We start from the raw sequence: 20,328 nt of genomic DNA, 5'->3' as shown, positions 1-20,328 counted from the left end.
CAAGCTCACACAAATTATTAACGTTCAATTAAAAACACATACACACAATACGTTGATTTGTTGAATAAATAAACATAGTTAGGTAACGAATTATAAAACATTTAATTGAATGAACAGTGCTTTATTTGGAAAGTTGGAAAACTGCTTTCACGGCTTTATCTCTAGTTAAAAGCTTTGTCCAAACAAGATCATCTTTAATTATATCTAAAACCATAGAAACGAACAAGCATTCCACACAAAATATTCCTCAATTAGAGATTCCGCGGATTTTCAGCACTTGACGGATTTTATTTTGAAGGAAAACAACATTTGAAAGTAAACAAGACACAAAACACAATATTAAAACGCAGTTAACTAGTTGAGAATGGCCCATTCATCCAAGTTCGCAGAGTGTTTGGTGGCAAAGTGCGCCTTGAGATTGCTTTTGTGCTTGGTCTTGTAAGCGCACAGTTGACAGCTGAGCTGAGGATCCTTGCCGCACTCGAGGCGCTTGTGCTGGCCGAGGTTGCGCTTGTACTTGTAGCTTCTACCGCAAGCGTCGCAGGTGAACGGTTTCATTCCACCGTAACAGACACCTGATAAGACATAAACGTGGGTTTCAATTCATCATTTAAATTGTAGGAGTGTAACTAATCTAAATGTAACGCGTACTTCAATGCATGTTTTGTACTGTAATTCCCAAGGTGAGGTAATAGGGATAAGGTGATAATAAAGCCTGGTTCATAAAAGTCAAAGTTCAGAAAAATTCATCACGGTTTAACATTATAAAAGTGTCAACGAACGTGAAGGAAGAGTGGCAGAACCCAAATATTATCTACATACTTAGTATAAGCGCTCACAATGATTCTACTTAGTTATAAGTTTAATTTCAAAAATATTATCAGAAATTACAGAAAATATTGGTTTTGTAACAAACACATTACGGGTCAAATGAGCGTATTGCCTGCATAGTTTTGTTATGTATTAGTTAACGGTTAGGAAGGGATGACCAAAGCTGCGTTTACACCAAATTTCGTAAAACTTTTATTCTACCAAATGTATCCACAAAAAGGTGACATAAAATGTGACAATAACATATAATTTTACATTATTATTCATACTTTGTTGTCAAAAATTCACTCATCTGTTTATTTGAAGAAGTAAACTAACGAGGAGTATCCTGTGTTCTAGAGAGAAGACTTCGAGACTTGTTGTCAACTTCTCCCTGAGACTGACCGGATATAAACTGTAGCTAACAGTGATAGGGCATACCATTGTCACAAATGATACAAATTACAAGAGAGCGTGTCCTCATCAGAAGAATATACTTTACTACAATTTTCACATGGCCACAATAAAATGTGACTAACCCCTAAGAGCACGTATACGGTGGGGAAGATGTGTATTAGGCAATGACCTAATATACACACGACTCATTGTACGTGTTTGATCTTCACAGACAATTTGTTTAAACAAAACATCAACATTATTGCCAGTCAGAGAGTCGACAACATGGGTTTTTCAAAATGTTACAACTCTAATGTAAACATTCGCTTACATTAAACAGGGAGGGATCACTGCAGATTGTTATAAATAAAATACAAATACTTGAACATAAATAAAATGAAGATTATAATTTATTAGGAAGCGGTTCATTCCATAACTTATGGGTCTTGTCTAATATTTCTCTGATATTTTCTGTTTGTTGAAGACAAGTGTGAGATCAAATTGATATTATTCATAACTGCTAATGACAGAAAATAGGATTATAATAAAAGAAATATTCAATAAGTTACTCAGTTTTAATTCACATACACACTACGTTCTAAAATATCGTTGACAATGTTTGAGATTTATGAAGGTCTTATACTACTATTAACATTTCATTTAAGGATAATACAGGAAAAAAGGGACCAAAAAATATAAAAACGTGACTTAAGTGTCGGTTTAAAAAATATTGTTTGTTCCCATCACCGAACTTACAGTAAACTGTGTAAGTATATACATCATAATAATGTTTACTAACATACAGATTATTTGTGAAAGTGTTTTAAAATGGAAATATCTGGTCCCTGTGTCTGTTCCCATAGTGAGACTTGAGGTTGCTCTTTTGTTTCGCTTTGTAGGGACAATACACGCACTGGTGCTGCGGTTCCTTACCGCACTCCCGGCGCTTGTGCATCACCAGGTTGTGCTTGTACTTGTAATGGCGGTTACAAGCGTCGCACTTGTAGGCTGTCTGCTCCTCGCCTTCATCTGCAACAAGACTAGCGTTGTTCAAATTTTGGACATTGTGTGTTCTCATCGGATATTATCATGTTTTATTTTAGGATATATTCTAGCTGCAGAAGCTTACACTCTGAGGGTTGTGTGAAAATTAAAAACTTCGCATCAATGATATGTTACATGAAAGTATTTTTGAATAGATTAAAGGTTCTTATTAGTTTTAATTTTGAGTCAATTCATTTGAATTGCATATGTTTTAAAAATACATTACCTAATATGGTGATGAGAGGCTTAAATGAAAATCTGTAAAAAATATGTAGTTTAGTTATTTGCATTTACAAGACTTCCAAAGTCCAGCACCACTGGGTGTATATACAGGTTTCATCCTAATCTAAGCTTGTACGAAACAAATACCTTTTCCGTGATTACGTGATTTAAAATATATTACGAAGGTGAGAAAGAAATAAAGGAAATCGGATGTGTTAGTAAATGTTATAATATATTTCAACGATAAAAATGGACAGATAATATGGAATAACTAGAACCCTGGAAATTGTTGGGATACAAATACTGTTGATAACTTTCAAGGAAATCAAAAACTAATATACCAATGAAGTATTACTGAAATCAAACGCTTATTTTAAAACAAGGATATAATTTCTCGAATGTATTTCCATAAACGGTAGTTGCCTAATGTTGACCACATATAATGGCGTGATAGTAATATTGTACAAAATCAATGAGCAATCATAATTACGATTATTGTTATACTTTTTTTATTACATCACAAATAAAATATTTCTGACAGCTTCAGTAACAAATCCTTTACATTTTCGATTGCACACAGTGTAATATGTTAATTTGTTCAGATTGAGTTATTAATGTTTGGCGAGTTACTTAAAAATCAACTGTCACCATCACCAAATGAATACATGCGAACAATACAGGAATAATTTCACACCAGTGTAAAACATCATAATTATTATTTATTATTTTAATTACATTAAATTGTATACAAATATAATACTGAATTACAACCTGTTTAAAATTAGTGGAGGGCGTAAAATAAATTACAAGCATTAAGCTAATATAAATTTCAAATGTTTGACTGTCATGTATATCACATTAATACTCACGGCTGAGGTTTAGGCTCCAATGTAATAGTCTAATCCTGGTTCCTGAGATTATTTGTTTCTATGACAAAATGGTTTACTGATTTACTCTTAATCACTTCCTACAATGATTGCATAAAAACACAATGTTTTCTAAGTAGTAGTTCCTCTGAAATAAAATTAAAGGGCACAAAAAGAAAACAAAAATTAAACTTTACATTTGTTTTATCTTGGAAGAAACACTTCGACTTATATATACATTAGGGTAGCACGTAAAGCACTATCTTATCAAAAAGGAGTCGTCTGTTGGATGAATTAATTAGTTTAATTACCCATGTATCCAACAATAAATTACAGTAAGTTCCAACTTAACAAGCTAACTGTCATGAATGTTATTTTTCCAAAACGAAATCAATTAATACAATGCTTTAATTTATAGAAGATTGGTAGAACCAACCCGTTTGTAATGATACAAATTACATTATGGGTGTATGTACATAATACTATCATATATTAAAAATAAAATATCAAACGTTTGAACTCAACTCTTTTATCCTTTCCTCAAATTCGATATAATATAAAAATAATGAGTGACGATCGACTTGCCACAGGAATGTACATCACATCACATCACAGTAGTTGTCACACCGAGACTACACGACAAAGTTCTTGAGGTCCGTGACAGGGGCGGTCACGTGACTACGGATGACGTCACAGCCGATGTTGGCGGGAAGCTCGGCAAGATGGCGGCTGACCATGTGACGCTGCAGATGACCCTTGTAGCGACCCTTGTAGGGACAAAGGACGCAGGGGAAGCAGGGTTCCACGCCACACTCGAAGCGCCTGTGACGGTAGAGGTTGTCCTTGCGGTTATAAGACCGACCGCACTTGTCACAAGAGAATTGCTCTTCTGGAAATGATCAACTAGTGAGACCGTGAGCAGAGATCGGTTAGTGAATAGATTAACTGACACATGATAGCATTTATAAACAGGGGTTACAGACAGAGTTCTTACCACCAGCTGCTTTCTACCATAATACATTATATGTACATTTCCTAATCCTATGAAATACTAAAATCTAAGTAAAACATTATTAATTAAGAGAAACAATCTGTTTTGTTTAAATTTTAACATCTCGTATTATTTTAACGAGGACATACAGTTTATTCACTGCTTATAAATTTTAAGTTTAGTGATATGAATGACGCGGCCAGGGCCAGGCGCATCACACTGGTCATAGATGTCCATCTTCTCGTATACTAGACTGCTATAAATTACTAGGATATTTTTGGAAGCTACAAGGTTGGTTTCTCTCTCTTGAGCATTAGCTTTCCACCACTTATTTGATTTTACTTGAGCTTTACTTTTTGTGACGCTAAGGTACCGACTTGAGGGTTCTTAATTAGAGAACCACAATCATTAACACATGACTAATGAGGTATTCAAATGTTAAGTTTTTATACTCACAACATAGTGAATTGCGGAGGAGGGGGGGGGGTTAAAGTAAATTACTACTTAAAAATCTTAGACTTTATTTATCCATAACCATCTAGTGCACTTGTTGGTATCGAAAACAACATTGGTAACATTATGAAAATATAGTGTTGACTATAACAACGCGGAAAACGAGATGGTCAATTTTCTAAAGTACATTTGAAGAAAGTGAAGAGATCCGTTTAACACACTCCGACGGAGAAGCAAAGTCAAATGATCTGGCTGTGCTTGAGCGCCATGTGCGCCCTCAGGTTGAAGTTGTGCTTCGTCTTGTAGGAACAGGCGAGACAGTGGTATCGAGGCTCTTTGCCGCACTCGTTGCGCTTGTGGCGGGTGAGCGAGTCGAGTCTCTTGTACGTTCGGTCACAGCCGTCACAAGCGTAATCACCTCCACAGTGCCTAGAACCTGCACAGAGCACCAAACATAAGATAACCGACCGATCGACTGTTACAAGTATCGATTGTTACACATATCGATGGGTTTACAGTATACAATCGATTGTGACACTATTAGACCTAATAATCGGAATACGATCCCATATTTTTGTACCGGTAAAAGAAATTATTTAGAAAGTTAGATATAATGTGTTCGCGAGTTTACCTTGAAATATTTTTATTCATACACTGAGGCTTAAAAATTATAATATATAATATAATATAATATGAGTAATATATATCTGAACAATATGATACAATGCTATTGTAGCACAATCGATAAGAGTATACACGTGAGAAAAGAAAAACAATTTGATTTGTTATCTTAATACACCGGAAACAATATTTTGCAATACAGGTGTTTATATGCTAGTTGTTTTATCAAGGTCTTGGGAGAATTGACCGAACTGGTTAAGGTTCAACCTGTGGTCAATAATTATGAGCATCCTACATTTGTGTTCTTGAGACATTTCGCAGTACAAAAGTTCCATATCAGCCCCCCCCTCCCTAAATTATTATATTGGAAGCTATTCCTGATTCCATTAGCGGAAATAAAACTCTGATAGTGGTCCTTACAGTTACTTCAGCGTTTAGCCTCCCCCCTTCCCTAAATTATCATATTGGAAGCTATTCCTGATTCCATTAGCGGAAATAAAACTCTGATAGCAGTCCTTACAGTTACTTCAGCGTTTAAGCCTCCCCCCTTCCCCCCTGATTCCATATTATCATATTGGAAGCTATTCCTGATTCCATTAGCGGAAATAAAACTCTGATAGCAGTCCTTACAGTTACTTCAGCGTTTAGCCTCCCCCCTTCCCTAAATTATCATATTGGAAGTTATTCCTGATTCCATTAGCGGAAATAAAACTCTGATAGCAGTCCTTACAGTTACTTCAGCGTTTAGCCCCCCTCCTCTTTATTATCATATTGGAAGCTATTCCTGATTCCATTAGCGGAAATAAAACTCTGATAGCAGTCCTTACAGTTACTTCAGCGTTTAGCCCCCCCCTCCTCTTTATTATCATATTGGAAGCTATTCCTGATTCCATTAGCGGAAATAAAACTCTGATAGCAGTCCTTACAGTTACTTCAGCGTTTAGCCCCCCTCCTCTTTATTATCATATTGGAAGCTATTCCTGATTCCATTAGCGGAAATAAAACTCTGATAGCAGTCCTTACAGATACTTCAGCGTTTCTTGGACATTTATAAATTAAGTCTATTATTTAGCCACGTCTCAAAGGTTAAGTTCAGCATTAGGACAAGGAATATTATCCACAATTCTATGTGATATACCCTTGTGGAGACTTTCAATGCTCTTCTTCAGAAAATCTTCTGAATGTTGTAATATTAACATTTGCGTTTGAAATTGTACTAAAAATTATAGTATTCACCAAGAAATGCATTTTGATTAAAAAGGACACAGCGGAAAATTCTATTAACAATATCCAACTGTTAGTGTTAAGAACGCGAGATTATAAGTAGAGGAAACGGTGGCATGAAGAAGGAACTTTCACTACTTCTTTGTTTCCACATAATGCCCAATGTTAAGTATTACAGCGTGAAATAACTTGTTTTTTATTGCCTGATATGAAAAGGCTACTTTTATTGAACAATAATTATGTATATATTTTTTGGGCAATTTATACTCTATATTTGCCTTTATTTTACTAAACTGTATATACTGCATTAATTCTATATCTCTTTCTGCGGCCTAATGCCTACAATACCATTACTTACTGGATTAAAATATTCACGTACAGTGACAGACCAATGAACCATTGTTTCACGAATCAGCTGTTTACTGTACACTCACCAACCAATCACAACGGTTGACTTATCAATTGCCCACCTTGCAAGCGACTGCACGCTTGCTCAGTGTACGCTCAGTCCCGCCTGGGGCACTTATATAGCACTCTAGCCACTGATGACCATACTTACTCAACACGTGACTTTATGCCCCATGTGTTACTCTCTCACTTAAATATTAGTTTATCTCTATTTGTTGTACATTTACATTAACATTAAAGTCAGTGCTCTGGATTGGCAATCTCTACCAGAACGTCTCTGTTCCCGGACACCCGCGTCTGCCGTGCTCTACAGGACTGGCCACAGTGTTATGAACTATTCGTTTGCGGTCGTATTGTGCGTGAGTGAATCCGTGAAGGACATCTTCCGTCTTCACGCCTGCCTACAAGACAGCAGCCTATTTCCACACTTCCTGATCACAACCTGGCCCTCAACAACAGCAGACTACGGTTAGGTACCTCTCGTGAAAACAAAGGTAACTGTTTATTTTCTGCACTTTATTTGAATATGCACTGTTCATAAACTCATTATGTGTAACCTGGTGAACTCTTGTTAAAATCAGTGTGTTCGGCGTCTTCACTGCCTAGTGTGAAGTGGTCCTTCTTAATCGAGCCTCTAAAATCTTATTTCACGGTTCTCATAACCAAAATCCATTCTTTTCACCCAATAATTAAAACTATTATCTAATCCTTATCAGCACTCTGATCCACTGGTAATATGCAAATTAAAAAATCTAAAATTAATGAAAGGGTTTTAATAGATACCAATCCTTGAAATGTAATGCTCTAGTTTATATCATATAACCGTGGCAAATGTCAATAATCCTACTACTCATTCTCACATATTCTTCTGTATCAATTTCGCACATACTTATGTAAATAAACGTTTTTGAATCTAAAGAGAGACCTCATTTTTCGTGTTATTACTAAGCGAAATTTGATACTATTATACACACAACCAACTTATTTCTTCGGAGTTCACACTTTATAATGCATGATTTTAATGTACAAGAGGTTAATAACGTTGGAAAATAACATTTTAAATGACCCTCTTAATTGAGTTTCTTTTTTGATGGAATAAGGAACAGTTTATCACACTGTTATTAGGTTTAGATAATTATTAACTAGAGTGCAAAAGACCAAGCACACACCGAGATCGAACGCTGATCCCTGGGTGAAATTCCACATCAGAGACCTAAAAGACGCCTCATTGCACAACAATTTCCTGCACCTCATCCCAAATTTACCTTTAAACAATATGACGGAAATGGATCAATCAGTTGGTACAAGAAGGCTAAATGATTTATTCACTCATGTACATCTTTGCATGCCGACACGCGATGTGGGCGTGGAGATTACTCCTGCGTTTGCTGCGGAATGGACAGACGAAACACTGGAACTGCGGATCTTTACCGCACTCGTACCGCTTGTGGAACGTGAGGGTCCCCTTGTACTTGTACACTCGACCGCAGTCGTCACAGCTGTGCACGCCACCTGTGGTATTACAAGCGTTACTACTGTGGTAACTCTGGTGTACTGTGGCTAATACTAGTACATAGTACACTATTCACACCAACCACAGTGTCCACGCCGTAGGTACTATACTCACCACCAGCACCAGGCCCTGCAAATACTGTACAGTATATATTATAGAGATTATATACCACTTTTAGATAAACACAAATCTGCTTATTACACATCTACATACATGTATGTATGTATGCATGTATGTATGTATGGCGTCATACAATGTAACGCGAGCTTGTAAATACGGCTTTACATAGATCCAAGCTAAACTTGTCTACAGAGGCAGTATTTGTACAGATCTTGGACGAATTCGCTATCCGGACTTTACCAATACAACGTTTGAAGATGTCGCCCAAACGCTTTATGACAATTGTTAACTAGATTAATACCAAATATAGACAAAAAATAACACAGTTTTAAACAATATAAACAACTTTTATTCCTGAATATTTTTTGGTTTCTCTTAATGGCAGTCATCCAAAGGAAAGGTTATTATGCATGGAAACGAGTATTTTAATCCTAAATTTATTTAATATAATTTTGTTCTTACATGTTTGTAGGATTTCCAGGTAGCAGCTGTACAAAGTTTTGAGTACAATGTGAACGGGATAACTGGCGTAGTTTTTAATAAATCCGGACTGAACATGGCACAGAAGCAATATTTGCACATAGGTTGGATGGGTTCATTAGCCAGTCTTAACCTAAACGGTTTAAATATGGCAATTGCAGAAATTCTAACTGGACTATTTCTCTACATAGACCCAAAATGACAAAGGATTTTAAAATAGTCTACTAAGTAATTGTAAGCAAATTTTATTTTTACACCTTTTTCTATTCAGAAGGTTTCAAGATAACTGCCGTTTAAAGTTTGCAAACGAAATGATTATATGTAAGTTATTATGTATCTTAGAATAAAACAAACAGGTTTTTGGAATTATTAAGTCATTACAATAATGTTAGTTGTTACGTGGATTTAGCTATCTCTTAAGATTTTCAGATAGTGATCGTATAGTAACATTGTACAAGTAGTGATGAACACTACACCGAACTTGGTACAAACACAGTACTTATACACACTTATACTGCTTCAACATGTTTGTGAGTTAGTCTCAACAACAAAAGATTCCTAGATGGCAAACATTCGCATTTGTACAAGTAGTGATGAACACTACACCGAACTTGGTACAAACACAGTACTTATACACTGCTTCAACATGTTTGTCAGTTAGTCTCAACAACAAAAGATTCCTAGATGGCAAACATTCGCATTTGTACAAGTAGTGATGAACACTACACCGAACTTGGTACAAACACAGTACTTATACACTGCTTCAACATGTTTGTCAGTTAGTCTCAACAACAAAAGATTCCTAGATGGCAAACATTCGCATTTGTACAAGTAGTGATGAACACTACACCGAACTTGGTACAAACAAACACAGTACTTATACACACTTATACTGCTTCAACATGTTTGTGAGTTAGTCTCAGCAACAAAAGATTCCTAGATGGCAAACATTCGCATTTGTACAAGTAGTGATGAACACTACACCGAACTTGGTACAAACACAGTACTTATACACTGCTTCAACATGTTTGTGAGTTAGTCTCAACAACAAAAGATTCCTAGATGGCAAACATTCGCATTTGTACAAGTAGTGATGAACACTACACCGAACTTGGTACAAACACAGTACTTATACACACTTATACTGCTTCAACATGTTTGTGAGTTAGTCTCAACAACAAAAGATTCCTAGATGGCAAACATTCGCATTTGTACAAGTAGTGATGAACACTACACCGAACTTGGTACAAACACAGTACTTATACACTGCTTCAACATGTTTGTGAGTTAGTCTCAACAACAAAAGATTCCTAGATGGCAAACATTCGCATTTGTACAAGTAGTGATGAACACTACACCGAACTTGGTACAAACACAGTACTTATACACTGCTTCAACATGTTTGTGAGTTAGTCTCAACAACAAAAGATTCCTAGATGGCAAACATTCGCATTTGTACAAGTAGTGATGAACACTACACCGAACTTGGTACAAACACAGTACTTATACACACACTTATACTGCTTCAACATGTTTGTGAGTTAGTCTCAACAATAAAAGATTCCTAGATGGCAAACATTCGCATTTGTACAAGTAGTGATGAACACTACACCGAACTTGGTACAAACACAGTACTTATACACTGCTTCAACATGTTTGTGAGTTAGTCTCAACAACAAAAGATTCCTAGATGGCAAACATTCGCATTTGTACAAGTAGTGATGAACACTACACCGATACAAACACTGTGAACTACATACCAACGTCTTATACACTGCTTCAACATGTTTGTCATTAGTCTCACTACACACAGTACGATTCATAGATGGCAAACATTCGCATTTGTACAAGTAGTGATGAACAAACATTCGCATTTGTACAAGTAGTGATGAACACTACACCGAACTTGGTACAAACACAGTACTTATACACTGCTTCAACATGTACTCAACAACAAAAGATTCCTAGATGGCAAACATTCGCATTTGTACAAGTAGTGATGAACACTACACCGAACTGGTACAAACACAGTACTTATACACTGCTTCAACATGTTTGTGAGTTAGTCTCAACAACAAAAGATTCCTAGATGGCAAACATTCGCATTTGTACAAGTAGTGATGAACACTACACCGAACTTGGTACAAACACAGTACTTATACACTGCTTCAACATGTTTGTGAGTTAGTCTCAACAACAAAAGATTCCTAGATGGCAAACATTCGCATTTGTACAAGTAGTGATGAACACTACACCGAACTTGGTACAAACACAGTACTTATACACTGCTTCAACATGTTTGTGAGTTAGTCTCAACAACAAAAGATTCCTAGATGGCAAACATTCGCATTTGTACAAGTAGTGATGAACACTACACCGAACTTGGTACAAACACAGTACTTATACACTGCTTCAACATGTTTGTCAGTTAGTCTCAACAACAAAAGATTCCTAGATGGCAAACATTCGCATTTGTACAAGTAGTGATGAACACTACACCGAACTTGGTACAAACACAGTACTTATACACTGCTTCAACATGTTTGTCAGTTAGTCTCAACAACAAAAGATTCCTAGATGGCAAACATTCGCATTTGTACAAGTAGTGATGAACACTACACCGAACTTGGTACAAACACAGTACTTATACACTGCTTCAACATGTTTGTCAGTTAGTCTCAACAACAAAAGATTCCTAGATGGCAAACATTCGCATTTGTACAAGTAGTGATGAACACTACACCGAACTTGGTACAAACACAGTACTTATACACTGCTTCAACATGTTTGTGAGTTAGTCTCAACAACAAAAGATTCCTAGATGGCAAACATTCGCATTTGTACAAGTAGTGATGAACACTACACCGAACTTGGTACAAACACAGTACTTATACACTGCTTCAACATGTTTGTGAGTTAGTCTCAACAACAAAAGATTCCTAGATGGCAAACATTCGCATTTGTACAAGTAGTGATGAACACTACACCGAACTTGGTACAAACACAGTACTTATACACTGCTTCAACATGTTTGTCAGTTAGTCTCAACAACAAAAGATTCCTAGATGGCAAACATTCGCATTTGTACAAGTAGTGATGAACACTACACCGAACTTGGTACAAACACAGTACTTATACACTGCTTCAACATGTTTGTGAGTTAGTCTCAACAACAAAAGATTCCTAGATGGCAAACATTCGCATTTGTACAAGTAGTGATGAACACTACACCGAACTTGGTACAAACACAGTACTTATACACTGCTTCAACATGTTTGTCAGTTAGTCTCAACAACAAAAGATTCCTAGATGGCAAACATTCGCATTTGTACAAGTAGTGATGAACACTACACCGAACTTGGTACAAACACAGTACTTATACACTGCTTCAACATGTTTGTGAGTTAGTCTCAACAACAAAAGATTCCTAGATGGCAAACATTCGCATTTGTACAAGTAGTGATGAACACTACACCGAACTTGGTACAAACACAGTACTTATACACTGCTTCAACATGTTTGTCAGTTAGTCTCAACAACAAAAGATTCCTAGATGGCAAACATTCGCATTTGTACAAGTAGTGATGAACACTACACCGAACTTGGTACAAACACAGTACTTATACACTGCTTCAACATGTTTGTCAGTTAGTCTCAACAACAAAAGATTCCTAGATGGCAAACATTCGCATTTGTACAAGTAGTGATGAACACTACACCGAACTTGGTACAAACACAGTACTTATACACTGCTTCAACATGTTTGTCAGTTAGTCTCAACAACAAAAGATTCCTAGATGGCAAACATTCGCATTTGTACAAGTAGTGATGAACACTACACCGAACTTGGTACAAACACAGTACTTATACACTGCTTCAACATGTTTGTGAGTTAGTCTCAACAATAAAAGATTCCTAGATGGCAAACATTCGCATTTGTACAAGTAGTGATGAACACTACACCGAACTTGGTACAAACACAGTACTTATACACTGCTTCAACATGTTTGTCAGTTAGTCTCAACAACAAAAGATTCCTAGATGGCAAACATTCGCATTTGTACAAGTAGTGATGAACACTACACCGAACTTGGTACAAACACAGTACTTATACACTGCTTCAACATGTTTGTCAGTTAGTCTCAACAACAAAAGATTCCTAGATGGCAAACATTCGCATTTGTACAAGTAGTGATGAACACTACACCGAACTTGGTACAAACACAGTACTTATACACTGCTTCAACATGTTTGTCAGTTAGTCTCAACAACAAAAGATTCCTAGATGGCAAACATTCGCATTTGTACAAAATATTTTTCTCTTGGATATTTTACAGCATACTGAAATATTGACACAAAATGAATACAATTTTCATACAATTTCAAGCACCAAGCAAAAGTTATCGATTACTCTTGAAGTTTCAAGATAGCGTCCGCTCAAACGTTTTGGAAATTGAACCGATTTTTGACGATTTCAAGATGACAGGGTTTCTAAATATGTGAAAGAGTTACGTGGAGGAACATGAAAGTTACAGTTTTGTCAAACTTGTGCAAATTAAACATTTCCAGATGACAGCCCATATATAATATACCTTTATTTCGACTGTCTGAAGCGATATTATTATATTTAATTCGTAAAAGTGACTTAAACAAGTTTTTACTCTCCAATCTTAGCAATCGATTAATAAAGTTAGGATATAAACCGTTTTAATACATAGTGTTGAACTAAGGTGATACGTAAAAAAATAATCAAAACTTGCAAATCTCAAAATAGAAATATTTTTTTATTGATATCATACCAAGCCATTTAGACGTCTTAGGACAATGGTAACATAGGGTAACCTTCTCGCCTTAAAATAAAACATTCTTACTAAAATTGCATACAAAACATTAATTTAAAATCTTAAACAAAGACAATACCAACTAAAAAAGCTTCACAACGTGATATTATACCTGGATTATTTTCTATATAACCGTATAAGTACTAAAAAATTCAAATGACTGTACAAACTATAAGATTAATATACAATGTGATCTTATTGTAAAAATATATATTTTATGATACAAGTATTTATTGAAGCGTAACATCAAATATCAATCTCACTTCTGTATTAAAAGGGGTTTCAAATCCGAAATACAAAGTATACAGCGCGCGCGCGCGCGTGTGTGTAAAGTAAAATATGATTTTTTCAAGAATTGATGTTAGTGTTCGTGTTAATTATAAACTTACTTTTCACAAATTAGAAATGATCATTCTAAAAAACAAATAGTACATTTATTACGAGCACTGAATATTTCATTATTATTATGAAACTATATGATTTTTTATGAGACGGAAGATTTACATAAATAACATAGACTGCAGTAATTGATAAACAAAGTTTTATGTACATTTGTGTTTATATAAGTATTTCTTGTATTTATATTTATCTATCCTAGACTGATAGCATGTACCCCACGTGTCTGTTAACCATGTGCCGCTGCAAGTGTGAAGCGCGCTTGGCTCTATACTCGCAGTACTTGCAGGGGAACTGAGGCTCCTTGCCGCACTCGTAGCGCTGGTGCCGCACCAGGTGATCTTTGCGCTTGTAGTTCCTGCCGCAGTCACCGCACACAAACCTCTTGTCGGGGTCTCCTGCAAGTAGGCACGATTCCTGTCAATCAGTGTGCCGATATTCTGTCTCATACATTATTGGTACAAATACATGTGATAGCGATTGACTGCCTTGACATTTCAGAGAGAATAATGGGGAATAACAATTGCATTGTGTTTGTGAAATACGACATGTTAGAAACTTGAGTTCAGCTCTATTTCACCTTCCCCTCAGTGCACCGTCTGGGATCTGGAGTCATGTTCGTCTGAAGAGACCCTAAAGAAGGTCGGCGATGAAGAAGCTCAAAGGTAACTCCTTACATGGTTTCGACATCAGAGACACCCATACCACAAGATATTGTGTGATACAGGTGAAGAAGTATTTTCATTGTCTGCTCAGATGCACGATAGGGTGCACTACGATTTTTAGACACCACACCTAAGCACGGTGAGGCACATGAGGTTTCATAGACGAACATGACTCCAGATTCCCGGAGTCAAGTCTGACGGCGTCATATTTCAGAGACTACACTGAGAGGAAGGTGAACTGGTAATAACTCAACATTCACATTGAATATAGTACACACACACACATTTAGGACACATTAAGTTTGTATTCTTATATAAATATCAACATCGTTTTAAAGGAACTAAACAATACAGCTATGAAGATTTCTACTGTGTGACCACAAATACCTAAACTACGAATGTTGGCCATAGAGTTGCTATAGATCATGTGAATAAGAGCTTATACGTTTTACAGTATTAGGAAGCCCAGGTTCAAATGTCTTAGGCTTGTATTAGTATCATCGTGCCTAGAAGCCATAAGTTGCCACAAACACGAGATCTACTTCACACTGTCCACGGAAAGTAAGAGGAAAGCAGGTTCTTGTTGTACGGGCACTGGGTTTGTTATTGTTTGTGATGGCCGAGAGATCAGTTACGAGAAATACAATTCAACCGTAACAATGTTTTATTGGAATGAAATTAAACTATTTAGATTAGTTACATCAAAACGATGAGTACAGACCATCATCACAATACACAAAAATGTGGGTGTATAAGGCATCAACCAAATTAGTTTTATACATCCGATAGTTCTGTCCTAATTTAAATTAATTGCGAATCCGTTGTAACCGTAATCACTTTTATGTTCCCCTGGTCAGTGTGGGTTAGCTGCAGACGAGGCTTAAGAGGAAGTAAAACGGCTGCATAACAACTGAAATGGAATGAGCTACCATTTGATAAGAAGGAATAATAGAATAAGCGTTTTATTGAAAATTACTATTAACCTTTAATTTTAGATGGACCTCAAAATATAATGGCTGTTTCAGTTGTAAAGGTCTAACAGAAGATAAAAAAGAGTCGAGCAAGTAGTACCTGTGTTACTAAATGCATATCTGTGTATAACACTCAGCACAGAGCTGCAGCAGCCCACGCTCCTGATGGACGGCAGCACAATCCTCGCTTCAACGGTCGCACTTTAAAGTCGAGAACTGTAAATTCACTTTAGTTTGAGAAAGATCATAGACTCGGTGTCCAAGTGCTTGCAGGCGAGGTGCGCCTTCAGATGGGACTTTCGCTTGGCTCTGTAAGGACAGCGAGGGCAAGGAAACTGAGGAGCCTCACCGCACTCGTACCGCTGGTGAGTCAGCAGGTGAGTCTTGTGCTTGTAGGAGCGGCCACACCGGTCACAGCCGAACCTCTGATCCACGCCTGGGAACACAAGTCAGAGCGTTAGTGAACACACTTACACAGAGGTATCCTGCCACTCTAGTAACACGATCATAACCTCATGAACAGATTTACTCGTACGTGTGGCGTTTGCTGTTCACGCGGTCACCTCGTGTGCACATCTCCTAGCGCACTGTCCCTTCTCATTTTGAGGTATCCACAAACTTCCCTAAGAATATCATGGAAGTTAAAGTAATACTTTGTTTGAAGTTTATTATTGTCGATGGAGGGATTGTGAAGGCTCCCGGAAATTTGCCATCGTTCAGTGATACAAAAAATAAGCAACACTACGTTTCGAGATCTGCAATCTGATATCTTCTCCAGGTAAATGTAATGTAATGGCACCACTCAATATGTATAAGTATATCCGAGAATACCTGATAAATAAGCTAATTAAGACACATCAAAAGGAACGGAAACACGAAAATGTGTTAAGGAACACAAGTAGAGAAAGCACTACGTTCCATGGACAAGTTTTACTTAACTATAACATTTTGTAAGTTTTCCTTACATATTACTTATGTAAAATAAGTAATTAAATTTAATGTAAAGTGTATGTTTGCCGTGCAGATGGGAATACGTGCGCAGGACATTCATCCCCCCCTCCCCAACCAATTCATATTGACATTCACAAAGAAGGATTTTGGTGGTTAATTTCCAACCGATTTCTTTAAATAAAAATTTAATGGAACATTCTTACGGTTAAAGATAAAAACGAACTCGTCTTTTCCGCCAGCTAATTTTATTTAACCACAACACAAATAAAACCAAACAAGGTGTGGTTCACCTTTAGGCTACAACATTGAATGTTTACACCTCAGGTGTGCCTTCAGATGTGCCTTCCTCTTGGCCTTGTAGGGGCACTGGCTGCAGGGGAACTGGGGTTGTTGCCCACACTCGTACCGCTGGTGGCTCAGTAGGTTGTCCTTGTACTTGTAGGTTCTGCTGCACTGTACACACTTGTACGTCGGGGGTCCTCCGTCATCGTTCTCTATCACCTGCATACCTGGGCCACCGCCTGGGCAGAGAAACAGTAGACAATGGTGCGTGCGTTCATCTAGCACATGGAGCATTTTGTTATTGTTTCAAACATTAATGTTGATCTTGCCAGACTAAGGGGAAGGTGCACGTGAATATTGTAACATTACTTTTTCAATGTTCATTGTACAGTTATATATCCTAAGCAGACTTGTTTTATACATCTGAGTTAATCGTTGACTTTATCTGCCACAATTTTGTTGGCAGTTATTAATTGGCACTAATAACTACGATATTTAACTTGATTTGTTTGAATAAATATATAAACGCAAGGGGAAAACACAAATTTGAAGTCCCCGCTTTAATTTTTACAATGAACATACATTGTAAACAGAATAGATTTGAACATTTTAGGTGGTAGAAGCGTAGTTAGTAAGAAATTAATAATTGCCGCACGTTACAGTTTTACAAAAATGGTAGAATTTTGGGAAAACAGTTATAAGCTACATATCTCCTTATATAAAACGTGAAACTTTCGCGTGTATCTGTTTGGGTAATATAATTTTCCACTGGTGAAATTGGTTTTTCGAAACAAAAAGTGCCATAATGTAATGGCAAAAAAGCTGTCTCATATTTTAAGACAAAAATAGGCAGAATTATCGAGATATATCGGAAGATTTGGAAAAGTAATTTTGAGTCTTTCTTTTTGTAAAAAAATCATACAAATTGTAGACACATGAATTATTATTATATAGCGGTCCCATTCTACTTTTTACCAAATTGCTGTAGTTATGTTATATATTTTACATTAAATTTTGAAAATATGAGTTAAGACTAGAACACAAAAGTTACGAAAGAAAAGGGCGTTTACTATGTATTCGACTCATAATAAGTTATTGTAGAATAAACTAAACATTAACAAAATACTTTGGATGAGTGTCTACTGCGTTCCACTTCAGAGCATGTACCAATCTATATTTTCTATATACGAGTACATGAACTTAGTTTCTACAGTTTTGTACATTTTGGCATCAATATATTTAGAATTGTGATTAGTAGCAAATTGTTTTATTTTTTGAAATAATTTCCTAAAGTATTTATTAATTTTAACAACACATATATGTTGATGTCAGCATCAAATGGCAATATTTTCGGAACACTATATAATGTGTTAATTTTAAATCTAATTTAGAACGCAAGTATGTTATATTGGTTATACCAGAACGTATGTAAACTCTATAGTATGTGTTATATTTTGGATATCAAGGCTGTATTGACTAAAGCTAGTTACATCAAGTAAACAGTGAACTAATAACGCACTTGATTTTTAAATACATATTTATTGACATACAAATGTAGCAGTATTTAAAAATAATAACAAAATACAGAGGTAGTGCAATTCAAACAAACCATTGGTAACGAAATAGCTATGGGGGTGTTTAATTTAATTACCAAATACACTTGGCCCAATTAGGAAGGTGGTTTGTCTGGCATGTTTGACCTCATCGCCATCGCCCATGCCCAGTAGAGGAAGGTGAGTGTGTCTGGCATGTTTGAGCTCATCGCCCATGCCCGGTAGAGGAAGGGGAGTGTGTCTGGCATGTTTGATCTCATCGCCCATGCCCAGTAGAGGAAGGTGAGTGTGTCTGGCATGTTTGAGCTCATCGCCCATGCCCGGTAGAGGAAGGGGAGTGTGTCTGGCATGTTTGATCTCATCGCCCATGCCCAGTAGAGGAAGGGGAGTGTGTCTGGCATGTTTGATCTCATCGCCCATGCCCAGTAGAGGAAGGTGAGTGTGTCTGGCATGTTTGACCTCATCGCCCATGCCCAGTAGAGGAAGGTGAGTGTGTCTGGCATGTTTGAGCTCATCGCCCATGCCCGGTAGAGGAAGGGGAGTGTGTCTGGCATGTTTGATCTCATCGCCCATGCCCAGTAGAGGAAGGTGAGTGTGTCTGGCATGTTTGACCTCATCGCCCATGCCCGGTAGAGGAAGGTGAGTGTGTCTGGCATGTTTGATCTCATCGCCCATGCCCAGTAGAGGAAGGTGAGTGTGTCTGGCATGTTTGACCTCATCGCCCATGCCCAGTAGAGGAAGGTGAGTGTGTCTGGCATGTTTGAGCTCATCGCCCATGCCCAGTAGAGGAAGGTGAGTGTGTCTGGCATGTTTGACCTCATCGCCCATGCCCAGTAGAGGAAGGTGAGTGTGTCTGGCATGTTTGACCTCATCGCCCATGCCCAGTAGAGGAAGGTGAGTGTGTCTGGCATGTTTGACCTCATCGCCCATGCCCAGTAGAGGAAGGTGAGTGTGTCTGGCATGTTTGAGCTCATCGCCCATGCCCAGTAGAGGAAGGGGAGTGTGTCTGGCATGTTTGAGCTCATCGCCCATGCCCAATAGAGGAAGGTGAGTGTGTCTGGCATGTTTGACCTCATCGCCCATGCCCGGTAGAGGAAGGGGAGTGTGTCTGGCATGTTTGATCTCATCGCCCATGCCCAGTAGAGGAAGGTGAGTGTGTCTGGCATGTTTGACCTCATCGCCCATGCCCAGTAGACTGTTGGAACAAAAGTCTACTTCTGGGGACATACTGAAGACCGCTACATTTTGCCCAATTAGGAGGATGAGTGTGTCTGGCACGTTTGACAACATCGTCCGAGTCCAGTTTCGTGTGAATTAAGGAAGAGCATTTGAGTCTATCGTCACAGCGCCATCTGATCACTCCGTTCTCTACACTGTGCTGACTGTAGAGGTATCCGTTCATCATCAGCTTAGGCTTCTGCCGCTGCGAGAGCGTGTAGAGCACGCAGTCGACCGGTAGCCCGTGCGTGTCCTCACTTGTCAGATCCTGCTCGTAGTACTGCACGTGGCTCTTACCTACAG

The 20,328-nt window shown here is 37.5% G+C and overlaps 1 protein-coding gene across 1 annotated transcript; it reads right to left on the bottom strand.

The window, feature by feature from the left end:
• Nucleotides 1-105: 105 nt before the first annotated feature.
• LOC124353435 (zinc finger protein 184-like) lies at nt 106-18,860 on the bottom strand. The gene is made up of 10 exons (XM_046803274.1): nt 17,274-18,860; nt 16,610-16,644; nt 16,274-16,457; nt 16,122-16,222; nt 14,603-14,783; nt 8,365-8,534; nt 5,036-5,218; nt 4,021-4,227; nt 2,140-2,235; nt 106-605 (listed from the first exon to the last, which is right to left on the bottom strand). The coding sequence occupies exons 1-10, from the start codon at nt 17,546-17,548 to the stop codon at nt 355-357; spliced, it is 1,683 nt and encodes a 560-aa protein (XP_046659230.1). The 5' UTR covers nt 17,549-18,860; the 3' UTR covers nt 106-354.
• Nucleotides 18,861-20,328: the final 1,468 nt, after the last annotated feature.

The sequence above is a fragment of the Homalodisca vitripennis genome, chromosome 2 (assembly GCF_021130785.1).
Source record: "Homalodisca vitripennis isolate AUS2020 chromosome 2, UT_GWSS_2.1, whole genome shotgun sequence".
NCBI classification, from domain to species: domain Eukaryota; kingdom Metazoa; phylum Arthropoda; class Insecta; order Hemiptera; family Cicadellidae; genus Homalodisca; species Homalodisca vitripennis.
This window is presented reverse-complemented; position numbering and strand designations above follow the sequence as displayed.